The sequence below is a fragment of the Thalassophryne amazonica genome, chromosome 13 (genome assembly GCF_902500255.1).
Source record: "Thalassophryne amazonica chromosome 13, fThaAma1.1, whole genome shotgun sequence".
Classification (NCBI taxonomy): Eukaryota; Metazoa; Chordata; class Actinopteri; order Batrachoidiformes; family Batrachoididae; genus Thalassophryne; species Thalassophryne amazonica.
Genome location: NC_047115.1, coordinates 49,484,699 through 49,508,868, shown reverse-complemented (window position 1 = coordinate 49,508,868; position 24,170 = coordinate 49,484,699). Strand labels below are relative to the sequence as shown.

At 41.0% G+C, this 24,170-nt stretch overlaps 1 protein-coding gene across 2 annotated transcripts in view; it reads left to right on the top strand.

Moving 5' to 3' along the window:
• psme4a (proteasome activator subunit 4a) overlaps positions 1-24,170 on the top strand; it is a 102,585-nt gene that overhangs the window by 31,515 nt on the left and 46,900 nt on the right. For both annotated transcript variants that reach the window (XM_034184291.1, XM_034184292.1), the window contains exons 10-18: positions 2,564-2,829; positions 2,951-3,137; positions 3,240-3,329; positions 3,443-3,507; positions 6,423-6,573; positions 13,498-13,596; positions 16,727-16,796; positions 16,903-16,970; positions 17,081-17,296. In XM_034184291.1, coding sequence (XP_034040182.1) covers positions 2,564-2,829; positions 2,951-3,137; positions 3,240-3,329; positions 3,443-3,507; positions 6,423-6,573; positions 13,498-13,596; positions 16,727-16,796; positions 16,903-16,970; positions 17,081-17,296 — 1,212 coding nt within the window. The remainder of the gene's footprint in view (positions 1-2,563; positions 2,830-2,950; positions 3,138-3,239; positions 3,330-3,442; positions 3,508-6,422; positions 6,574-13,497; positions 13,597-16,726; positions 16,797-16,902; positions 16,971-17,080; positions 17,297-24,170) is intronic.

Genomic DNA, 24,170 nt, shown 5'->3' with positions numbered 1-24,170 from the left:
GAGGATCTTTGAGAACCGTAGGAATGACTTTGAGTCAAATGAGTCGTTACTTGGGGACAATAAGAAGAGGGGGAGATTGTGAGGTTGTGCCTGTTGTGACATTTTGGCTATGTGGAGCATTTCACTGGGCATGATCCAGAATCCACTTGTTTTCGTGTTGAGGACCCAAGCAGGTGGAGAAGGCTGAGGGGACATCCACATCTCACCTGGTGGCAGCAGGTGGACAGTTACTTTGGAGATGTGGGATGGGTTGGTTATCTGCCTTAGTAGTTGTGACCTAAAATCCAAGGTGGTTTTGTAGTGTCAAAGTGGTCATATTGTGTAAAACCTGTTTTTAACATGCCTGTTACATATTCATGTGTTTAAGGTTTTATAAAAACATCCTAAAAATCCACCAATTTGAGTAGGCTTACAGAATTTCTCATGAAATTAACATCATTTCAGCCTGACAGCTTGTTTTACACTTCTGTGACATATGTAGGATCTTGATTGCTTCCTTTCAACTCCATTGTGGTGCCATTGTGGTGGTGGCAGAATTTCAAAATTTGTGGACTGTGTCTAAACAGTCATTGACCTGATTGTAACAATGTACGACCATACATTCTCCACCTCACAAATCATAATCTGTTTTTGACGATAACGATAATAATGATGATAACTTTTTCATAAAATCCAGCATCCCTAATACAACAGGTGGACTAACACCAATGCAGTGGCCTGGATTAGTTTATCACAAGTCACTTAATTATATTGACTCTTTATGTAGTGTCAAAATTATTAATCGATGAGCAAAACAAAGATCATTAAACTATTGATTTGTCATCAACACAGTGTGAGAAGCTGCATTTCCAACCTGTATGCGTGAATTTGTGATTTTATTTTAAAACAAATTTGAATACATTGCGATTTAATAGTGAAAAGCACAGGGAGGAATTGCCATGAACATTATCTTGAATAATTAACTGTATATACAAGCATTAGATGTGGACATTATTTCAGCATCATTTATACATTGCAGCAACATTGACAACACCAGATGGTGTAGTCTTTCGTCATTTTTTTTGCTGGGCTGATTGTTTCATCAGAATGGGTTTGCACTGGTATCAAGTTCAGAAGTGACGAGTGGACATGTGAGTGAGAGCCTGACTGTGTTATTAAAAGTCATGGGCATCAGAACAGCATGCCTTTCTGTTTTCGGGAAGCTGAAAACACATACACAAATCTTTATTTTTGGATGTGGGATAAGTTTGTGTATATTTCATTCATGTTGATTGAAATCATGTGAGATATTTACCAATGTAGCTAATACTTTATTACCAGCATGAGATCCAGAGGTTTACAATTAAATAATTCTTTTAACCTCTTTTGTTAACTTGAGGCTATGCCATTTTTGTGTCGCTAACCACTAGTGCTTTTATGTACTTGCAAAAGCTGACCAGCTTTGCTGTGCAAATTATGCACATTTCATTGAGCTTCTCCTTTGTAAATACAGTGCATCCAGAAGGTATTCACAGCTCTTCACTTTTTCCACATTTCCTTGTTACAGTCTTATTCCAAAATAGATTAAATTATTTTTTCCCTCAAAATTCTACATACAGCACCCCATAATGAGAAAAAAGGTTTTTTTTTAAAGATTTTTGCAATTTTTTAAAAAACAAACAAAAAAACCCCGAAACTCATTTGTCGATAAGCATTCACAGCCTTTGCCATGAGGCTCACAATTGAGCATAATGCTGTGGGGATTTTTTTCAGCGGCAGGAACTGGGAGGTTAGTCAGGAGTGAGGGAAGATGAATGCAGCAATGTACAAAGACGTTGTGGATGAAAACCTGCTCCAGAGCGCTCTTGACCTCAGACTGGGGCGATGGTTCATCTTTCAGCAGGATGACCCTAAGCACACAGGCCAAGATATCAAAGGAGTGGCTCCAGAACAATTCTGAATGTCCTTGTGTGGCCCAGCCAGAGCCCAGACCTGAATCTGATTGAACATCGCTGGAGAGATCTGAAAATTGATGTGCACCAATGCTCCCCATCCAACATGATGGAGCTTGAGAGGTGCTGCAAAGAGGAATGGGCAGAACTGCCCAAAGATAGGTGCACCAAGCTTGTGGTATCATATTCAAGAATACTTGAGGCTGTAATTGCTGCCAACGGTGCATCAACAATGTATTGAGCAAATGTTGTAAATACTTATGTACATGTGATTTCTTAGGGGTTTTTTTGTGTTGTTTTTAATAAATTTAAAAAAAAAAAGCTTCATGTTGTCATTATGGGGTGTTTTGAGGGGAAAAATGAATTAATTCCATTTTGGAATAAGGCTGTAACATACCAAAATGTGGAAAAAGTGAAGTGCTGTGAATACTTTCCGGATGCACAATATATGACAGACAATGGTTTGTTCACAGATTCCTGGCTTCTGTTTGTAGCAATCTGTCTCCACAAGTACTGCATACTGTACACCCTTGACCTTTCCATTTGTCCAGATGACATGGAGGCACACTTTCCTCTTCTGTGTCACCATTTCTCATGTGTCTGTTTTTCTGTCCTCCTGTTGTCTTGTTTAGATGAAGCTCATGAAGCTACTACAACGTCTGCCAGCTAGTGTGGTACGGCGACTTCACAGAGAACGCCACAGAAAGCCCTCATGGCTTACGCCAGTACCCAACACTCACAAGCTCACAGAGGAAGATATAACAAACTTTGTGGAGAGTATGATGCAGCCAGTTCTGTTAGCCATGTTCAGCAAAACGGGCAGTCTTGATGCAGCCCAGGCCCTGCAGAACTTAGCTTTGATGAGGCCTGAGTTGGTTATTCCCCCTGTATTAGAGAAGTAAGTTGTATTCAGCAAGAGAATTTCTTGTTTAAAGTTGTGTATCCTCTACAGATAATATGCAAGGCTTCAGATTTGAATGCAAGCACAAGAAACAACTTGTACTCTATTTCTGCCCTAGAACATACCCTGCTCTGGAGACTTTAATCGAGCCTCACCAGCTGACAGCCACTCTGAGCTGCATGATTGGTGTGGCACGAAGCCTAGTGTCTGGTGGAAAGAGTTTTCCTGAGGGCCCCACTCACATGCTGCCCCTGCTCATGAGAGCTCTGCCAGGCGTAGATCCGAACGACTTCAGCAAATGCATGGTAGTTTTCATGGTCAATGTCTCGTGGCCTTCTGTCAGTGGTTTTGGTGGCCCTGTTTATGAACGAGTTTAAGATCTGATAAAGTTGTCATTATTCCAACAGATAACGTTCCAATTTATTGCTACATTTGTGACTCTTGTGCCTTTGGTGGACTGTTCATCTGCTTTACATGACAAAAATGACTTGACAGAGGTGAATACCCTACTCCAGTCAATGTGACCACCATCATCAGCAAATTTCCAATTCTTTGTAAATACATTTTGCAATAATGCTACAGATGTCTTATCATTCTGGCTGTCTTCCAGGTAGAAAGAGAGATGTGCTCAGCTTCCGCTGAGTTTGAGGACTTTGTTCTTCAGTTCACGGACAAGTAGGTTTTTGATTAAAAAAACAAATTAATAAAAGTGTACACCAAAAGGAAGCCAGTAATCAACAGATATATTCTGTAGTACATTTGTAATGGCAGCATGCAGTATGCAGAAAGTATTCACAGCGCTTAACTTTTTCCACATTTGGTTATGTTACAGCCTTATTCCAAAATGGATGAAATTCTTTTTTTTTTTTTTTTCATTTGAATTCTATACACAATACCCCATAATGACAATGTGAAACTTTTTTTTAATTTTTGCAAATTTATTAAAAATAATAAAGAAGAAATGATATCTACATAGTATTCACAACCTTTACCATGAAGCTCAAGATGTTTCTACAGCCTAATTGGAGTACACCTGGGGTAAATTAAGTTGATTGGACATGATTTGGAAAAGCACACACCTTTCTACAGTCAAGGTCCCACAGTTGACTGTGCATATCAGAACACAAACCAAGCATGAAGTCAAAGGAATTGTCTGTAGTCGTCCGAGATGGGATTGGCTCCAGCATTCCTCTGTGGAGAGAGGAGAACCTTCCAGATGGACAACGATCTCTGCAGCAATCCACCAATCAGGCCTGTGTGGTAGAGTGGCCAGATGGAAGCCACTTCTTTGTAAAATGCACATGGCAGCTCGCCTGGCGTTTGCCAAAAGTCATCTGTAGGACTTTCAGACCATGAGAAACAAAATTCTCTGGTCTGATGAGACAAAGATTGAACTCTTTGGTGTGAATGCCAGGCGTCATGTTGGGAGTAAACCAGGCATCATCCCTAAAGTGAAGCATGTTGGTGGCAGCATCATGCTGTGGGGATGTTTTTCAGCAGCAGGAACTGGGGGACAAGTTAAGATTGAAGGAAAGATGAATGCAGCAATCTACAGAGACATCCTGAATGAAAACCTGCTGCAGAGCGCTCGTGACCTCAGACTGGGGCAAAGGTTCATCTTTCAGCAGGAGAATGACCCTAAGCACACAGCAAGATATCAAAGGAATGTCTCCAGGACAACTCTGGAATGTCCTTAAGTGGCCCAGCTAGAGCCCAGTCCTGAATCCGATTGAACATCTCTGGAGAGATCTGAAAATGGCTGTGCATCGACACTCCCCATCCAACCTGATGGAGCTTGAGCGGTGCCGCAAAGAGGAATGGGCAAAACTGCCCAAAGATAGGTGCACCAAGCTTGTGGCATCATATTCAAGAAGGCTTGAGGCTGTAATTGCTGCCAGTGGTGCATCAACAAAGTATTGAGCAAAGGGTGCGAATATTTATGTACATGTGATTTCTTTTTTTTTTTTTTTTAATACATTTGCAAAAGTTAAAAAAAAAATTATCTTGTCATTATGGGGTGTTGTGAGTAGAATTCTGAGGGAAAAATGAATTTAATTGATTTAGGAATTAGGCCATAACATAACAAAATGTGGAAAAAGTGAAGTGCTGTTAATACTTTCCAGATACACAGTATTTCTGCTTTCTTTAGGTCTGATAAAAACATCTGTTTAAATAAAACAAGATGAACATAATTTTTTTTCTGACCTTGGTAAATCGCCCTCTACATGCACGTTTGTTGTAATATGTAGGCACCATGTCGGCGAGTCAAGCTGTTTCTGTCCCTCTCCTGCTGTCTGGAGGAGGTGGTCATCCCTACTCTCAGCAAGCCAGCCAGTTACCACAAAGCAATTACATTATTCCTTTGAGAAAGTTTGGAAGAATAAATGAAACTGGATAACTTACCTTTTTCCTCCAGAATATGAACCTAAAATTCAAAGCATACCGTTCCACATTTGTATTGAGATACTGTCCACTTATGAAATCAGTCCACACTGCATATGAGTTTAAGCAGGCGTTTTATATGAATTTGCAAAAGATTTCACTGATAGGATGGTTGCAGAATGTGGACACTGTACACAATTATATTCAGTATGTGCAAAATGAGGATTTATGAGATTCAGTCATTTGCACAAAGTCAAGCATACTTAAAATTAACAAAATACTGAAGGCAGTGTGGCCCGACATGCTGCACGCTGCATAAAAACAACAAAAAACACATTAAATTCAACCAAAGGAAATGACGAGATGTAATCCAATTCAAAAACATTTAATGAAAGAGTTACATTGCATTCTGTCACATGGTCATCATGTGCCTGATGCAGCTGTCTGCTGCTCACTAGATTAAAGGTAATGTACATAAGTGTTGAACATGGGAGCAAATGCTACATCAATCCAATATTAATGTTTTTAACTTTTAAACTATTATTTATGAATTATGCACAATATCAAACGACATGAAATTGATGCGTGAGAAGGGTCCATCATGTGGGAAAAAAATAGCCCGTTAATTCAAGCACTGATTTAGGAAATTTTATTTATTTTCACATTTCATTTCCAAAGTTGAATATTCTTGAGAATTAAAAGTTCATTGCTCTTTGAAAGCCAATATTTGCGTTTTTATGCTATTAGCATTAAATCATTAAAGCATAAAATGGTCCTAAAATGACATAAACACTATGAAATTATCACATTTTGTGATATTTTCTAAGGCAATACATATCTTGTCCAACAAAAGTTTTCATGACAGACCTATGGTCGAGCATGCCCTGTGGGAAGCAGTGCCCCTTATAAGTCAAATTACATCACAGGGGTTATTTTTTAATGATTGATTTATTGTGTTTCAGTAGCATTTCCAAAAAATTTAATCCATCCAGTCCATAGTGAGAGTATTTATGGGACAAGGATTAATGAAATGAAGGTGATAATATCATGTTAATATGAGTACATGAATGTTTGAGCACAATCACAAATGACTGGGAGGGGAAAGCATCACACCTGTACATTTTACAACTTTAAAATGTTATATGTGTGTGTGTTTACAGGTCTGACAATATTACACGTTTTAGCTCATTGTTTTTTAATCTGCACAGATGCTTTGCCCTAATTGATAGCAGCACATTGGAGCAAACTCGAGAGGAGATGGAAACTGAGAAAATGACACATTTTGAAAGTCTGGTGGAATTGGGCCTGTCATCCACCTTTAGTACCATCCTTACACAATGCTCCTTGGACATTTTCAAGGTAACAATTCTTTGGTTCAGTTCAGCGTTGTGGGTATAGCTGAAGACCACAGAAGGCCTCAGTGGGCTTTAAACTCTTCCCAACATATGACATTCTTTGTCTCGCGTCCTCAGTTAAAGGAGAGAGTCAATAGTAAAATATGCAGTCCTGACCAGACGTTTACATACACTCAACGGGAGCCTGAATATCATGGTAACTTTGGGTTTTTCATGACTTCTTTGAACTGCTCTTTAGCCACCTTAGAATTATTGTACAGCATACATCATTAATGACTCTAATAACTTGTACGGTGCATCCAGAAAGTATTCACAGCAGTTCACCTTTTCCACATTTTATACTCAACAAAAATATAAACGCAACACTTTTGGTTTTGCTCCCATTTTGTATGAGATGAACTCAAAGATCTAAAACTTTTTCCACATACACAATATCACCATTTCCCTCAAATATTGTTCACAAACCAGTCTAAATCTGTGATAGTGAGCACTTCTCCTTTGCTGAGATAATCCATCCCACCTCACAGGCGTGCCATACCAAGATGCTGATTAGACACCATGATTAGTGCACAGGTGTGCCTTAGACTGCCCACAATAAAAGGCCACTCTGAAAGGTGCAGTTTTATCACACAGCACAATGCCACAGATGTCACAAGATTTGAGGGAGCGTGCAGTTGGCATGCTGACAGCAGGAATGTCAACCAGAGCTGTTGCTCGTGTATTGAATGTTCATGTCTCTACCATAAGCCGTCTCCAAAGGCGTTTCAGAGAATTTGGCAGTACATCCAACCAGCCTCACAACCGCAGACCACGTGTAACCACACCAGCCCAGGACCTCCACATCCAGCATGTTCACCTGCAAGATCGTCTGAGACCAGCCACTCGGACAGCTGCTGGAACAATCGGTTTGCATAACCAAAGAATTTCTGCACAAACTGTCAGAAACCGTCTCAGGGAAGCTCATCTGCATGCTCGTCGTCCTCATCGGGGTCTCGACCTGACTCCAGTTCATCGTCGTGACCGACTTGAGTGGGCAAATGCTCACATTTGCTGGTGTTTGGCACGTTGGAGAGGTGTTCTCTTCACGGATGATGCGAAGGAGATGTGTTGCACTGCATGAGGCAAATGGTGGTCCCACCAGATACTGACTGGTATCCCCCCCAGTAAAACAAAACTGCACCTTTCAGAGTGGCCTTTTATTGTGGGCAGTCTAAGGCACACCTGTGCACTAATCATGGTGTCTAATCAGCATCTTGGTATGGCACACCTGTGAGGTGGGATGGATTATCTCAGCAAAGGAGAAGTGCTCACTATCACAGATTTAGACTGGTTTGTGAACAATATTTGAGGGAAATGGTGATATTGTGTATGTGGAAAAAGTTTTAGATCTTTGAGTTCATCTCATACAAAATGGGAGCAAAACCAGAAGTGTTGCATTTATATTTTGTTGAGTATATTTTACAGCCTTATTCCAAATTGCATGAAATTCATTTTTGTCTTCAAACTTTTACACACAATACCCCCTAATGACAGTGTAGAAAATGTTTTTAAGATTTTTGCAAATTTATATAAAAAAAACAAATCTAAGGAATCACACATACGTAAGTATTCACACCAATTGCTCAATACTTTATTGATGCACATTTGGCAACAATTACAGTCTCAAGTCTTCTTGAATACAATGCTGCAAGCTTGGCGCACCTTCATGGTGTTGTTATGGGGTGTTGTGAGTAGAATTTTGAGGTGAAAAAAATGAATTTACTACATTTTGGAATAAAGCTGTCACGTAACAGAATGTAGAAAAAGTACAGCACTGTGAATACTTCCCAGATGCATCATACAGACTCAAATATATACATACACCCTCACTAATATTTGGTTAAATGTCCCTTAAGAAGCTCTTCCTTGACCAGATGCTTTTGATAGCCCTCAACAAGGTTCTGGCATAATTCTGGCAGGATATTTGACCATTCTTCTTGACACAATTGGTAGAATTCATTTAAATTGGCACGGACCTAGCTTTTAATCATAGTCTATCCAACCCACAACCAGTTCTGATGTGTGATTGGGATCGTCCTGTTCGAACACCCACCTGTGGCCAATTTTCAATGGTCTAGCTGCTGATTTGAGGTGCCGTCTTCATTAATCCATCCACTCTGTGCAATGCACCAGTATCACTGGCAGCAAAGACGGTGCTACCACTGCCATGTTTAAGACTTGGTACAGTGTTCTTAGGTTTAAAAGCCTCACCTTTAGTCCTCCAAAATATACCTTGTCATTGTGGCCAAGTAGCTTAATCTTTGTCTTGTTTCCAGGAGGCATTTGGCTTGTCCATGTAGCCAGCTGCAAATTTCAGTTTAACTTGAAGGTGTCAGTTTTGGAGCAGGGTCTTCTTTCTTGGTTGGCACCCTTTCAGTCCATGGTGACATAAAACTTGCTTCATTGTGGACAGTGACGCTGGAGTTTCAGCAGTTTCCAGTTTATCGCAGGCCTGAGCTTGGTTGTTCCTGGGTTGTTCTTGAACATCCTAACCAATTTCCTTTCATCTGGGGGTGACAGTTTGTGTCAAGCCTTTGCAGAATGATACATCTGACTCACTTGTACTTACGTGCAATTGTTTTCAACGGATGATTTTGGAATCTGCATTTGTTTAGAAATGGCTCCAAGAGACCTTCCCAATTTCTGTAAATCTAAAATTCTCCTTAGCCCCTTTCACACCGGGGCTGCTCCCAGTTGCTTCCTGTGGTGTCATGACGACGCAGGAATATCTGCGTCAGGTGCGCATAGCAGGGGGCAGAGAGGAGGTGAGAACGCAGCCTGCAGGTTCTCTGCACAGAGAAGTCAGAGTGCACAGTTTGGCTGCAGACAGACTGTGCACTCTGACTTCTCTTCTACTTTATATTTGTTCTTGTGCAGAGCTGCAGGGCTGTGCTCTGAGTTCTGTTATAGTTTATCTTTCCTCCTTTGACCGCGAGTTGCGAGCGCGAGCGAACCGTCCTTAAGCAAATGTGATGTCTGGAGTTCTACTTTATGTTGACATGTCCTGTCTCAGGACTTAAGTCCTTTTTTGTCCTTTTTTTTTTTTTAACTGTGATGTCATAGGTATTAAAGGCACTGCGCTGCGGTGGTTTGAATCATATTTATCTAATAGATTACAATTTGTTCATGTAAATGGGGAATCTTCTTCACACACTAAGGTTAATTATGGAGTTCCACAAGGTTCTGTGCTAGGACCAATTTTATTCACTTTATACATGCTTCCCTTAGGCAGTATTATTAGACGGCATTGCTTAAATTTTCATTGTTACGCAGATGATACCCAGCTTTTTCTATCCATGAAGCCAGAGGACACACACCAATTAGCTAAACTGCAGGATTGTCTTACAGACATAAGGACATGGATGACCTCTAATTTCCTGCTTTTAAACTCAGATAAAACTGAAGTTATTATACTTGGCCCCACAAATCTTAGAAACATGGTGTCTAACCAGATCCTTACTCTGGATGGCATTACCCTGACCTCTAGTAATACTGTGAGAAATCTTGGAGTCATTTTTGATCAGGATATGTCATTCAAAGCGCATATTAAACAAATATGTAAGACTGCTTTTTTGCATTTATGCAATATCTCTAAAATTAGAAAGGTCTTGTCTCAGAGTGATGCTGAAAAACTAATTCATGCATTTATTTCCTCTAGGCTGGACTATTGTAATTGATTATTATCAGGTTGTCCTAAAAGTTCCCTGAAAAGCCTTCAGTTAATTCAAAATGCTGCAGCTAGAGTACTGACGGGGACTAGGAGAGAGCATATCTCACCCATATTGGCCTTTCTTCATTGGCTTCCTGTTAATTCTAGAATAGAATTTAAAATTCTTCTTCTTACTTACAAGGTTTTGAATAATCAGGTCCCTTCTTATCTTAGGGACCTCATAGTACCATATCACCCCAATAGAGCGCTTCGCTCTCCGACTGCAGGCTTACTTGTAGTTCCTAGGGTTTGTAAGAGTAGAATGGGAGGCAGAGCATTCAGCTTTCAGGCTCCTCTCCTGTGGAACCAGCTCCCAATTCGGATCAGGGAGACAGACACCCTCTCTACTTTTAAGATTGGGCTTAAAACTTTCCTTTTTGCTAAAGCTTATAGTTAGGGCTGGATCAGGTGACCCTGAACCATCCCTTAGTTATGCTGCTATAGACTTAGGCTGCTGGGGGGTTCCCATGATGCACTGAGTGTTTCTTTCTCTTTTTGCTCTGTATGCACCACTCTGCATTTAATCATTAGTGATTGATCTCTGCTCCCCTCCACAGCATGTCTTTTTTCCTGGTTCTCTCCCTCAGCCCCAACCAGTCCCAGCAGAAGACTGCCCCTCCCTGACCCTGGTTCTGCTGGAGGTTTCTTCCTGTTAAAAGGGAGTTTTTCCTTCCCACTGTCGCTAAGTGCTTGCTCACAGGGGGTCGTTTTGACCATTGGGGTTTTTACGTAATTATTGTATGGCCTTGCCTTACAATATAAAGCGCCTTGGGGCAACTGTTTGTTGTGATTTGGCGCTATATAAATAAAATTGATTGATTGATTGATGTGGGAAGGAACTAATGCCTGCAGCCAGACTTTTTTTTTTCTTTTAATTGTTCACATGTGCACGCGTGAACGAACGTCCACGAGTGGACTAGAGATGTCCGGACTTTTTACTGGATATTTCTGACAATCAGTCTGTGAGGAGGACTTTTATGGATTTTATTTAAACACATTTGTGAGAGAAGAAGCTGCAGCTGCTTCTCAGTGCGTCTCTTCACCAGACAGCTCCACACAGAGAAGGAGCTGAGCTGCAATCAGCATTTTTTTTCTGTGGTCTTTTTTTTTTTTTTTTTTTTTTTTTCAGCATTAGTTTTTACTGCATTAAATACGCGGTATAAAAACAATCCTGTATGATTTATACTGTGGGAACAATGGAACACAGCAGGAATCATAAATTGGTTTCCGAGTCACGCCGTGTAACGCCTCTTTACCCCGAGTTAGGCCTCTTTGCCCCGACTTGTGCTGGAACCACTTCCTGTCTGCGTCGAGCACAGGACATCAAAAAAATTAAACAGGTTTAATTTTTTTGGCACCCGACTTGCTTCCTCCTTTGCACCCCTTGTGCTGTTGTGGCGCCGAGCTGCATCATCTCGGCACTGAGTTGCTTCCACGCGGTGTCGTCATAATGACGCACGGCGCAACTGGGAGCACCCCCGGTGTGAAAGGGGCATTAGACCTTTACTGAGGTCCCTGGACTTTCCTATTGTTCTGCGTATTAGTCAGTCCAGTGAGTGCTGTCAAGCCTGTAGAGAAGACTGGGCAGTCAAAAGACACCATGTGGGATTTGGCCCTGTCTGAAACTCCAAATGTATTGGAGTCTGGTGTAGTGTCAGATTCTGGACCCAAACGTGGCTGAGCCCCAGGCACCAAGCTACAGAAAATCTTACAAAGAGAAAAAAAAAACAGTTGTAGTCAATTATTATCACTAAGGAGGAGATAATAGGTCTTGGCCTTATCTCATTAAAAGACATTGTAGAACCTTCAGCATCACTTAATTAAAGACTTAAGTGAATGAATGTATATACACTCAACAAAAATATAAACGCAACACTTTTGGTTTTGCTCCCATTTTGTATGAGATGAACTCAAAGATCTAAAACTTTTTCCACATACACAATATCACCATTTCTCTCAAATATTGTTCACAAACCAGTCTAAATCTGTGATAGTGAGCACTTCTCCTTTGCTGAGTTAATCCATCCCACCTCACAGGTGTGCCATACCAAGATGCTGATTAGACACCATGATTAGTGCACAGGTGTGCCTTAGACTGCCCACAATAAAAGGCCACTCTGAAAGGTGCAGTTTTATCACACAGCACAATGCCACAGATGTCGCAAGATTTGAGGGAGCGTGCAATTGGCATGCTGACAGCAGGAATGTCAACCAGAGCTGTTGCTCGTGTATTGAATGTTCATTTCTCTACCATAAGCCGTCTCCAAAGTAACCACACCAGCCCAGGACCTCCACATCCAGCATGTTCACCTCCAAGATCGTCTGAGACCAGCCACTCGGACAGCTGCTGAAACAATCAAACCGATTGTTTCAGCATAACCAAAGAATTTCTGCACAAACTGTCAGAAACCGTCTCAAGGAAGCTCATCTGCATGCTCGTCATCCTCATCGGGGTCTCGACCTGACTCCAGTTCATCATCGTAACCGACTTGAGTGGGCAAATGCTCACATTCGCTGGCGTTTGGCATGTTGGAGAGGTGTTCTCTTCACGGATGATGCGAAGGAGATGTGTTGCACTACATGAGGCAAATGGTGGTCACACCAGATACTGACTGGTACCCCCCCCCCAATAAAACAAAACTGCACCTTTCAGAGTGGCCTTTTATTGTGGGCAGTCTAAGGCACACCTGTGCACTAATCATGGTGTCTAATCAGCATCTTGGTATGGCACACCTGTGAGGTGGGATGGATTATCTCAGCAAAGGAAAAGTGCTCACTATCACAGATTTCGACTGGTTTGTGAACAATATTTGAGGGAAATGGTGATATTGTGTATGTGGAAAAAGTTTTAGATCTTTGAGTTCATCTCATACAAAATGGGAGCAAAACCAAAAGTGTTGCATTTATATTTTTGTTGAGTATATTTGAGCTTGTATGTATAATTTTGACTCTGTGGATTTGAGATTATCGAAAATAAATTAAACTTATCCAGCTAATTATTTTTTTCAAATCATTATTGATGTATCCTATACAGTCACCATGGCAAAAGAACAGTTCAGACATCATTAAAAGCCCAAAATTACATGACGTGCCCATTATGAGTGCAAACAACTGTATCATGCATGTACAATAAATTCTTCCATTTGTCATAACCAGCTCCATGTTGTGGTGTTTTGACAGGTGGCTCTGGAAAAAGTGTACAACTTTGCAACCACCAACATCTTTGAGACGCGTGTAGCTGGAAGAATGGTGGCTGACATGTGTAGAGCCACATCCAAGGTTTGTTGTGGTGTGTGTGTTTTTAATATGCGTATAAGTTTTTGTTTACTGCAGAGTGGGTCAGTAAAGTGGCATATGTACTGTAGAGAAGCTTGAATTTTCGACTGGACTGGGTTGCTTGACGCGAGGACGTTTCGCTTCAAATCACAGAAGCTTCCTAAGCTAAAATTCTTGCTCTGGTAGTCTGACTTCTGTCTTGACTCTTGTAGAGAAGAATAAACAGAAGCCACAAAGGTGGAGTTTTAAACCTAACCAGACCCTTCCTACCGAGAGGCAGACTGCTGTAGGCTAGTGACTAAACAATAGTTCTAATTAGCACCTGTTGTGGTCTAGTTAGCACCCTCCTAATGACAGGGCAGCTGTCCCTCCTAATGATGGGACGGACGCCTCTCCTGGTATATGTATTGCTAAGACTGCATGAGAAGTAACCACAAAAGAAGTATTACTCACAAAAAAAGTAATTCCACCCCCACCCCTCCCTTGATAATGTACTTCACAGCTTGTAGATCTTTAAATAATACTAGCATGTTGCCCGTGGGGATCCACTGGCTCGAGATTGGGTAGTGTTTATACAGTAGGTATCTAAAATTTTTGTGGTAAGGGTGGTAATAAATTAAGCAAAGCTTGTATAATGAGTTGGAATGGAATGTGAGTCCAGAATGTTTTTAGAACCTTAGACCTCAACAATTTTTAGAAGAACAACTCAACCCTTTTATTTCCTGTTATGTACTTTTTTAATGTTAATTTATGTCTTAATGCATTTATAATTTTGTTTTTAGGTTCTTGTTATCATATATACTATTAATACTTTATTTCTACTTACTTTTTGTCATTTCATTTTAAATGGACCTCAATGGAAATAAGTGTTTTCACTTTCTTGTGTCATCCATGTATTTACAATTACATTATGTAGTTACATTGAACTTAAAATTACTCACCACACTCACACTTTTAATATAAAGATGACTTACCACGCCCTGCTGGAATGGCGTGAGTCCAGAAAGTATTTAGCAGCACACACAGACATACGTGCACGCACGCACAGCTGCTGTAGGCAGGTGGTTTTAATTTGACAAACAAAGACACTGGCTGAATACATTAAAGCCACTAAACATTTCACTCATTGCACCAACATGAAACTTAGATCACTCATGGTAAGAGCAACAGGAGGCTTATCTAAGCTGACTAAACCAATTGAGCTACAAAAACAATAAATAAATGACACTAACAACACTGTTAAACTAACATAAACCACAATAACATTTAAAACCTCAAAACCCCTCCCATGGTGCATTGCGGCACAGTATCCATTGTGTATTGCTTAGCTTAAATTGCTAATTTCTCCAAAAATATTTGTCCAGTCAAATTTCTGTTTTCGCAGCATTCATCCTTGACCCAAAATACATAATCACGCCAAACGACAGATGTCAGCTCCCCCTTGTTTTTCCATGATTGAAGCCACACACACACACACACACACACACACACACACACACACACACACACACACACACACACACACACACACACACACACACACACACACACACACACACACACACACACACACACAGGCCACATGGCTTTTATAATATAGCTAATAGTTTTCTTAAATACAATGGCATGTGAAGGTTTGGAAAGCTTTAGGGTTTTACACAGTTGAAATTTCAGAAAGTAAACAAATTTCTACATCATGATATAAACTAAGTAAAAACATCAACCTTCCACATTGAAACCAAGTGCACTAACCACTTGGCCACCCATAGGTGTCAACCTGATGCCAGAAAGGGCAAAGAGGGTGCAGGTTTCTTTGTAATCACCAACTCCACCAGGTGATTAATAGCAGATGGGCTGTGCAAGCGGGTTGAGTTCATCAATGAAATCTCCTGGTGGAGTTGGGGGTTACAAAGAAACCTGCACCCTCTTTGGTTTTTCCAGAGTCTGGTTGACACCTATGCCACCACCCCTGCCTTTGTGCCAAATCAATATGCAGAACCATATTTGACCTGCTGTGGCAGTAACCCAAAGTAAAAAATAAATAAATAAAAAGGGGGAAGCCAAAAGAATGTAGTTTACTATCATTGTACATGGCCTTCATCAGAAGACATCAGATTCTGAAGTCTACAGATTTTGATGTCTGTTGAGATAAAACAAAACATTGCCCCTACTACACCGATAAACGACCGACATCCATCTCCTCCTTTCCAGAACATATTTTGTGCTGAAGACATATTTTCTCATGAAATGCTTCCTTGAAGACTGTGCCATTGAAACTTGTGTCACTGAACACCTGTCAAATGAAAGGTGCTCTTCACCTCTGCAAAAATCCTGAGCCTTCTGTCGTGTCGACAATTCTTGATCAATAATGTGATATGGCTTCCTAATTTTAAACATGCCGCTGAATTTAATCTGAATCAATAATGCAGTGCGGCTCCCTAATTTTAATCATACACCTGAATTTGAGGTTTTCTACGGCTTCAATACTTAGAAACAGCATTTGTTTTTATTCAAATCATTACTCCCTGTTTTGGGTTTTAAAACCAGTGTGTTCACATATTAGTACTTTGAAAGATGAAGGCCCTGTACTATTTTTTTTTTCTGTCGTTCTCTATTCTGAAATAATTCCAGAAGTGCCAGGTCCAAGGAGGCAACCAGCTGTTTGTGCCTGTACATTTACAGGAGCAGAGGTTTCAAATTTAAGGACCTCTTAAATCCATTTAATGTATTTGTGTGAGGGCCAGGCTTCTCCCTTCTCCCTTTTTTGCTTGGCGTAACCACAGATGGATCTGCATGTTGATTTGGCACGTTATAGTCTTGTGGGTGAAAAAATATCCTGTGGCACTCTGTTGTATCATTCGCCCTTACAGCCCTAATAGAGAAATTGAATTCAATTTTATTTAAGTTTTCATGTTGTATAGAATGTTTTTTATAAAACCCCAGGGGTTCCCAAACTTTTCCTTGCCACTGTATAACTAATTTTACTTCAATTGAACATGGTCTGGGGTACTACCTGAAGCTATTTTGACTTGTTTTTGAGGTACAGCATGTAATAAATGTGGGGAAAATCTTACATAAAGCACCAGCATTGTTAAATGTTTCCTTTGCACATCCTTTCTTTTCTGTTTTTCAGTGTCATCCTGCAGAGTCACTCAAACTGTTTGTGCCACATTGCTGCAATGCCATTAGCCAGATTGCTGTCAGTAAGTGTGGAATAATCATTTTGAAATGTATCTCTATATCCTCCCATGACCTCTTTGTCAGTACATCTGACCTTTTTTTAAATTTTATTTATTTATTTTTTACAAGATGAGGAAGTGTTGAATGAGGAGGAGCTTGACAAGGAGCTGTTGTGGAATCTTCAGCTGCTGTCAGAGGTGATTCAGTAGTCACATAAATGACTGAATAAATATCTAATTTCCCATGTATGTGAAAATTTCTTAATGCAAAACACTCTTTCCCGCTATCTTTACTATGTGTATGTCAGGTGACTCGTGTTGACGGTGACAAAATTTTGCCCTACCGTTCTGCACTGGTCCAGATCTTACAGTTGACACTACACCTAAAGTGTAAGCAAGGCTACACTCTAGCATGCAACCTGCTGCACCATATTCTTCGCTCCACTACGCTCATCTACCCTACAGAGTACTGCAGTGTTCCAGGAGGTTTCCACCAACCAGTCAGTGACTACTTACCCATCAAGGTATAGACATTGATCAGAATTTTGTAGATGGTAATTCCTTTGTTTCTTTTGAAACATAACTGAGTCAGAATGTATGGATTAAATAGCTTCATTCAGTTTTCTGTCCTGCTGCACATGTAACTCGAGAAAGGAGGACGACTGAACATCTGCTGGTTGTAAAATGATATAGAAATGCAAAGTGGTTGATGATGATAATGCCACTTTTTTATTTATTTATTTTTTTTATAGAAGCAGCTTGAAATAATACAGTCATTATCTAAAGTGTGTGTGTGCGTGTGTGTGTGTGTGGGGGGGGGGTTCCTTGGTATATGAGGAAGAATTTACTGACTTGACTTTGTGGACCGTGCTGTGATCTTTGTGGATTCAATGGATTCCCAGATTGCAGCACTTGAGAACCTGGGAGGAACGAATCTTACAGTTTGCAATTACAATTAACTTCTAACCTGGATTCATCAGTTAACTCATTGAGTGCCAGCCATTTTCAAAGTTCAGAACATCCCAGTGCCAGGATTTCTTCAGCATTTGAGTGTTTTTTCAAGCCCCTTAGAAAATTGAGTTCTATGTCCATGTCAACAACAAACATACCACAAGAAAAGAAAAGAGAAGAAAAGAAATTGGCTCCATGACGCGTCTTTGGCGCGGGGCATTACTATCGGAAAAGACGCGTTTTAGAGTCAATGGCATCGAGTGAGTTAAAGATACATCTGTATGTGGCAGAAGTGTTGAACTTGAGGAGACATTCACTTATCTCTACAGTGGCATTCATGTCTCTTGGTCCTTGGTCTTTGAGATTGAGAGGCACCTGGGAAGAGCTTAATGGAGTCATTAGATGTTTGGCAACACTGATATTTTTGCAAGAGAGCCAAGGTCCAGGTCTTTTGGTTCATGGTTCTTCTCATCTTATAGAAGTTGTATCTTATAGAAGTATAGTTGTGAGGAGTGACTGAAGGTGTTGAGTAGATGTCTTTGGAACTAGGTTTCCTTGTGTACTGCTGGAATGACTTTGCGTCAAAGCGGTGGTTACTTATGGAGAGTCACTTGCATAGTGAGCGAGCGTCAGCTAAGAACACACGAATGCCTCAGTGTTGAAGACCCCAGCAGGTGGAAAAGGTTAAGGGGATGATCATGTTTCAACTGGCTGTGGCAGATAGATGATTAATTTTGAAAGGTGGGGCTCGACCAATTGTCTGCCTTACACGACCCAAGGTGGTTCCATGGTGTAGTGGTTGCTGCATCATGTGGCACTTCCACATGCTTCTATACCTGACTTGGCCTGGTTAAATCAAACAGGTTGGCTGTCTCTTAGACTGATGATGACCTTGTTTGATTTATTGCCTGCTCCTTTCTTAGTGAAGTGAAAGCAGCATTTACTTTGATCCTATTAAGTCGTAGAGGCAAGGATAATGGCTCACCTGGCTGGATTAGTGTCTCCTACACTCAAGGAGAGATTTAATATCTTAAACCTATCATGCTTGCCAACTGTAAGAAATGCATAATTAAAGGTCTTTTGTTTATTCATCTCTCCCCTACCACCACCACCACCAAACATTTGGATCAACATACAGTGACATCCTTTATGTTATCTACTTGTGTAATCATTTGCTTGCATCTTTTAATCTTTGGCCACATTTAGGAATCTTTGGTCACATTTAGGAAGGGATTATACTCTTTGACACAGTTCCCATGCATCCTTGAAATGTTAGCCCCCTGAGATCACTTGATTTTTCCATACTTTCAGTAATTCCCATTTTAAGGTACTTTTTTGTATAATACCCATGTGTTGCATATCGAAATGTTCCGGATAATAATCAGCTTTGAGTTTGTCACATAATTGTGTAGTGTTTGAGACTCTAGAACACTGGAGAAATAATTTGGCTCTAAACCTGAAAAAATGAAATGCATTTTTGAAATGCACTTTTCCACTTTGCGTCTGTCTATTTTAAATGAGCTCGTGCCCAGAGAAGGCAGTGGCGTTTCTGGAGGTTGTTGATGTATGTCTTTGGCGTTGCATGGTCGAGTTTTAACTTGACTAGATGTAGCAATGAAATGTGTTAACTGACAATGGTTTTCTGAAGTGTTCCTGAGCCCACATGGTAAGCTCCTTTACACAATGATGTCGGTTTTTAATGCAGTGCCGCCTGAGGGATCGAAAGTCACAGGCATTCAATGTTGGTTTTCGGCTTTGCCACTTACGTGTAGAAAGTTTTCCAGATTCTCTGAATCTTCTGATTATATTATGGACTGTAGATTATGGAATCCCTAAATTCCTTGCAATTGAACGTTGAGAAACATTGTTCTTAAACTGTTGGACTATTTTTTCATGCAGTTCTTCACAAATTGGTGATCCTCGCCCCATCTTTGCTTGTGAATGGCTGAGACTTTTGGGGGTGGTCCTCTATACCCAGGTATCAGCATGTATAACTGAGTATCATCAGCATAGCAGTGAAAGGTAATCCCAAAACACTGCAATATGTGCCCAAGGGGTGCAATAATAAGGGAGAAAAGCAGGGGGCCTCAGACGGACCTCTGTGGAACCCCAAATTTCATGTCACTAAGGTTAGAGGTAGTGTTACTGTACAGAACACAGTGAGAACGACTGGTCAGTTATGACGTCAACTATGCAAGGGCACTGCCAGTAATCCCAAAATGATTTTCCAGCCTATCAAGTAGAATATTATGATCCATGGTGTCAAATGCAGCACTGAGATCCAACAGCACAAGAACCACAGTGGTGTCCAAATCCATTGCAAGCAGAAGATCATTCACCACTTTAGTGAGAGCCATCTCTGTGGAATGATATTTTCTAAAAGTAGACTGCAGTGGCTCAAAGAGATTATTCTCAGTAAGATAGTCCACGAGCTGCCGTGAAACCACTTTTTCCAGAATTTTAGAGCAAAATGATATATTTGATATCAGCTGATAGTTTTTCAGTAGACTAGGGTCAAGATTAGGTTTCTTAAATAATGGTTTAATCACTGCAGATTTGAAACATTTAGGAACAGATCCAGAAGTTAAAGAAAGATTAATAATTTCCAGCACAGTCGGCCTAAGAGTGGGCCACAGGTCCTTAAACAGTTTTGTTGGTATAGGATCAAATAAACAGGTTGTGCTTTTTGTTGACGTTACGAGTTTCGGCAGCATGCCTAGAGAGATACTCTTAAATTCTGTAAATCTAGGTAATACCTCAGTAATGGAGCCCACCTCAATAGTAGGGTGTAGTGCAGGGGTGGCCAAGTTCGGTCCTCGAGAGCCACCTTCCTGACACTCTTAGTTGTCTCCCTGCTCCAACACACCTGAATCCAATGAAAGACTCGTTAGCAGACTTTTAATGAACCTTTTAGTTAGTAGTTAGTCTGTCTTTCCTTCTGCAGTGCCAGCACCCAAGATGGGAGGCAATGTCGGGAGCTCTGGCCCCAGGAATACATTTAACGTCAGCCGGTGTCTGTAACCTGACTTTGCGGGTGATAGAATCCCCTATCGCTAAAGTCAGGCGTTTCGGTTTGGAGACAGGAGTAGAAGTCACTCATGGGCTCAGAGAATTCACAATCAGGCAAATCCAAGGGGGAGAACCGATTCACAGTTGGCAGTGGCTTCCTCTGCCTAGCCACAGTCTGAAAGCCATCCTCCAGAGCCAGCGTTTCTAAGCCGATGCTAATTGACACGCTAGCCGGCCCAACACTAACCTCATCTGGAGTGCCCGTAACATCTAACTCCACTGAGCTAAGAAGGTGTTCTATCTTACGGACACGGCTCTCTAAAATCACCACCCTATCTTCCAACATCACGCAGGATTTACGGAGGGTGTAAATTAGTGTACTTTGTGCACTTGGAAATTCAAGAGTACAGCCAAGCAAGCACAAACTAACTAATAATGAATAAGCTACCCACTCGTAATGCTCACACAGGATTCACACAGAAGTAAATAAACGAGTTAAAATTCACTGCAGTTGCACTGAAAAAGTAGCAGAAGTATTAGACTTGTAGGAACAAGAGGGGAAAAAAACCCCTCCTAAGAGTAAACCACTCCTAAGATTAACACAAGAGTAAAGTACTAAGCTAAAATTCACAACAGTTACACTAAAACACTAGCAGAAGTTTTCAAGAAACGGGGGGGGGGGGGGGGGGGGGACTAGCTAACGCAAGCTGACCACTAGCGAAAATGCTAACCACTCCTAAGATTTACACAGGGGTAAAATAATGACCTAAAATTTACAGCAGTTACACTGACAAACTAACAGAAGTATTAAGCAGGTAAAAAAAGGTTATAAAAGTAATGGCGGGGGGGGGGTGAGTTGACCTAGCTAGTGAGTGCTAACCGCTAGCGATTCACAACAGGACTGAAGTTAAATAAGGCTGGGGTGGTGGCCAAGTGGTTAAAGCGCTTGGTTTCAGTGCAGAAGGTTCCGGGTTCAAATCCCACCCCTGCCACATTTCTCCATGTAATGTGGAGTTGCGTCAGGAAGGGCATTTGGCGTAAAACCTGTGCCAATTCACCATGCAGATCCACCTTGGATTTGCTGTGGCGACCCCGAGTGCAAACAAGGGAGCAGCCGAAGGGACTTACTTACTGTAGTTAAATAAGATTCACAGTAGATACACTTAACAACCAGAAGAGTGCTAAACAGAAATAAAAGGCGTATGCAGCTGTGTAAAGCTTGGAAGAGCGTCACAACAGCAAACAATCCATTGGAAGCCTCTGGGACGGTGGCTGGGGTTCTCTTATTTAACGTGGGTAACCAACGAAAGTCTCAACAAAGGACTTATTTTAATAAGTTAAAGTATAAATAATAAAGTTTGTCAGTTTGATTATTAAATATCTTGTCTTTGTGGTGTATTCAATTCAATATAGGTTGAAGAGGATTTGCAAATAATTGTATTCTATTGTTATTTACATTCTACACAACGTCCCAACTTCATTGGAATCGAGGTTGTATTTCAAAAGGAATAAACACAATATTGCACATTAGGTTATAGCTGAGTGATAGATATTGCCCAGTGGGTTTTGGTTGTGAATAGTCCATTACTCTGAGTTCAGGGACGATGTCAGTCTGACTGTGGCCAGAAAAAAACTTTTATGGAATTAAGTCCTGTGTGTAATGATGCTGTCTGCTCTACTTTTCCTCAGGCTGTGAGCTGTGTGTTTGGGCCTGAGAAGAAAGCGGGCAGGGTGGTGAGGGGTCCCTGATAATGTGCAGTGCCCTCTCTATGCATCGTTGACTGTAAATTGAGTCTATAGATGGAAGTTTAGTCCTGAGAATTTTTTCACCTGTTTTTACGACTCTCTGGAGAGCCTTCTTCTCTGCCTGAGTGCTGATTCCCATGGCAAGGATTAATTTGTAAAGTTAGTGTGATTTTTGTGTCATGGTAACTTCTTTTTAAAGTGATAACTGCGTTATTTTCGATGGAGTCGTGGAATGATCACACTGAGTGGAGGGGCTGCAGCTGCATGTGCACGTCTTTCAGTTGTGAATGCAGTGGTCTCGTGTGCAAGTTAAGTGACGTTCTCTGATCTGGAGAGTGCTGCTTTTCCACACGTATTTCCTCAAAAGCTACACTGATAAAGCTCCTTAGCGGCCTGTTGATGAACCAATTAAAAACTGATGGAACCCAATAAGAATCAACTTGATAAAGGTGTTTTTTTTTTGTTGTTTTTTTGTCAAACTTGATTCACTAAAAAAAGTGCATGCTTCCTCTCGCTTCGTCTGCAAGGTGCAGTGAGCAGCCAGTGTTTGCTGCTGATGGAATCAACACACAGCGCTGTGTATTTATATAAGACTGCCTCACTTTGTGTGAGACAAGCCTCTGTTCATAAACTGTGTCTCTCTCTCTCGCTATTTGATAGCAGGGACTCATGGAGACAGTAACACATTAAAAACAGTGCACGCACTTTCTGTCAGTGTGTCTGTTCTGCTGCTTGTTCACAGACTGAAATCATTGTATCAGCACCTCATTTGGTATTTTACTGTCAGTGTTTTTTATGGTGTTACTTTTACATGGCAACCCTCATATAGAGGAACCTCCCTGTGCTGTGGGAGGGAGACCAAAATTAAATCACCAAGAGAAGTCAGCATGATATTTGATCTGCTATACTAAGGTATCCTGTAAATAGTTGTAAAAGAGAATGAGTATGAGGGGTGGGGGAGGTGATAGTCTAGTGCAGGGGTAGGCAACCTGTTCCAGAAAGAGCCATGATGGTGCAGGTTTTCTTTGCAGCCACTGACTCCACCATGGTGATTTTACTGATTAATATCACTTTGAGCAGATGGAATCAGTTAATCAGTGAAATCACCTGGTGGAGTCAGTGGCTGCAAAGAAAACCTGCACCCTCATGGCTCTTTCTGGAACAGGTTGCCTACCCCTGGTCTAGTGGTTAAGGTGTTGGGCTTGAGTCCAGAAGATCATGGGTACAAATCCCCGCCTGACTGGAAAATCACTAAGGGCCCTTGGGCAAGGCCTTTAATCCCCTGTTGCTCCTGGTGTGTAGTGAGCACCTTGTATGGCAGCACCCTGACATCGGGGTGAATGTGAGGCATAATTGTAAAGTGCTTTGAGCGTCTGATGCAGATGGAAAAGCACTATATAAATGCAGTCCATTTACCATTTATGAGTGACAGATATTTTCATTCTGATGTGCAAATTTGACATATCCCATGAAATATTTTGTCAGATCTTTGTATGTATTCACTGCAAAGATTTCAGTAAAGTTTTGGCCATATTTCCTGGTGAGAGGAATGGATATGAGCCACAAAATGACAATGCATACTTGATCATCTGCTGTTGTACATGCGATTTTTATCAAACATTTGGCTATATTTCTGTTTTATTTTTTCATTGACTTTAAACTGAACGTGTTCACAGAATTTTCATCTTGCCA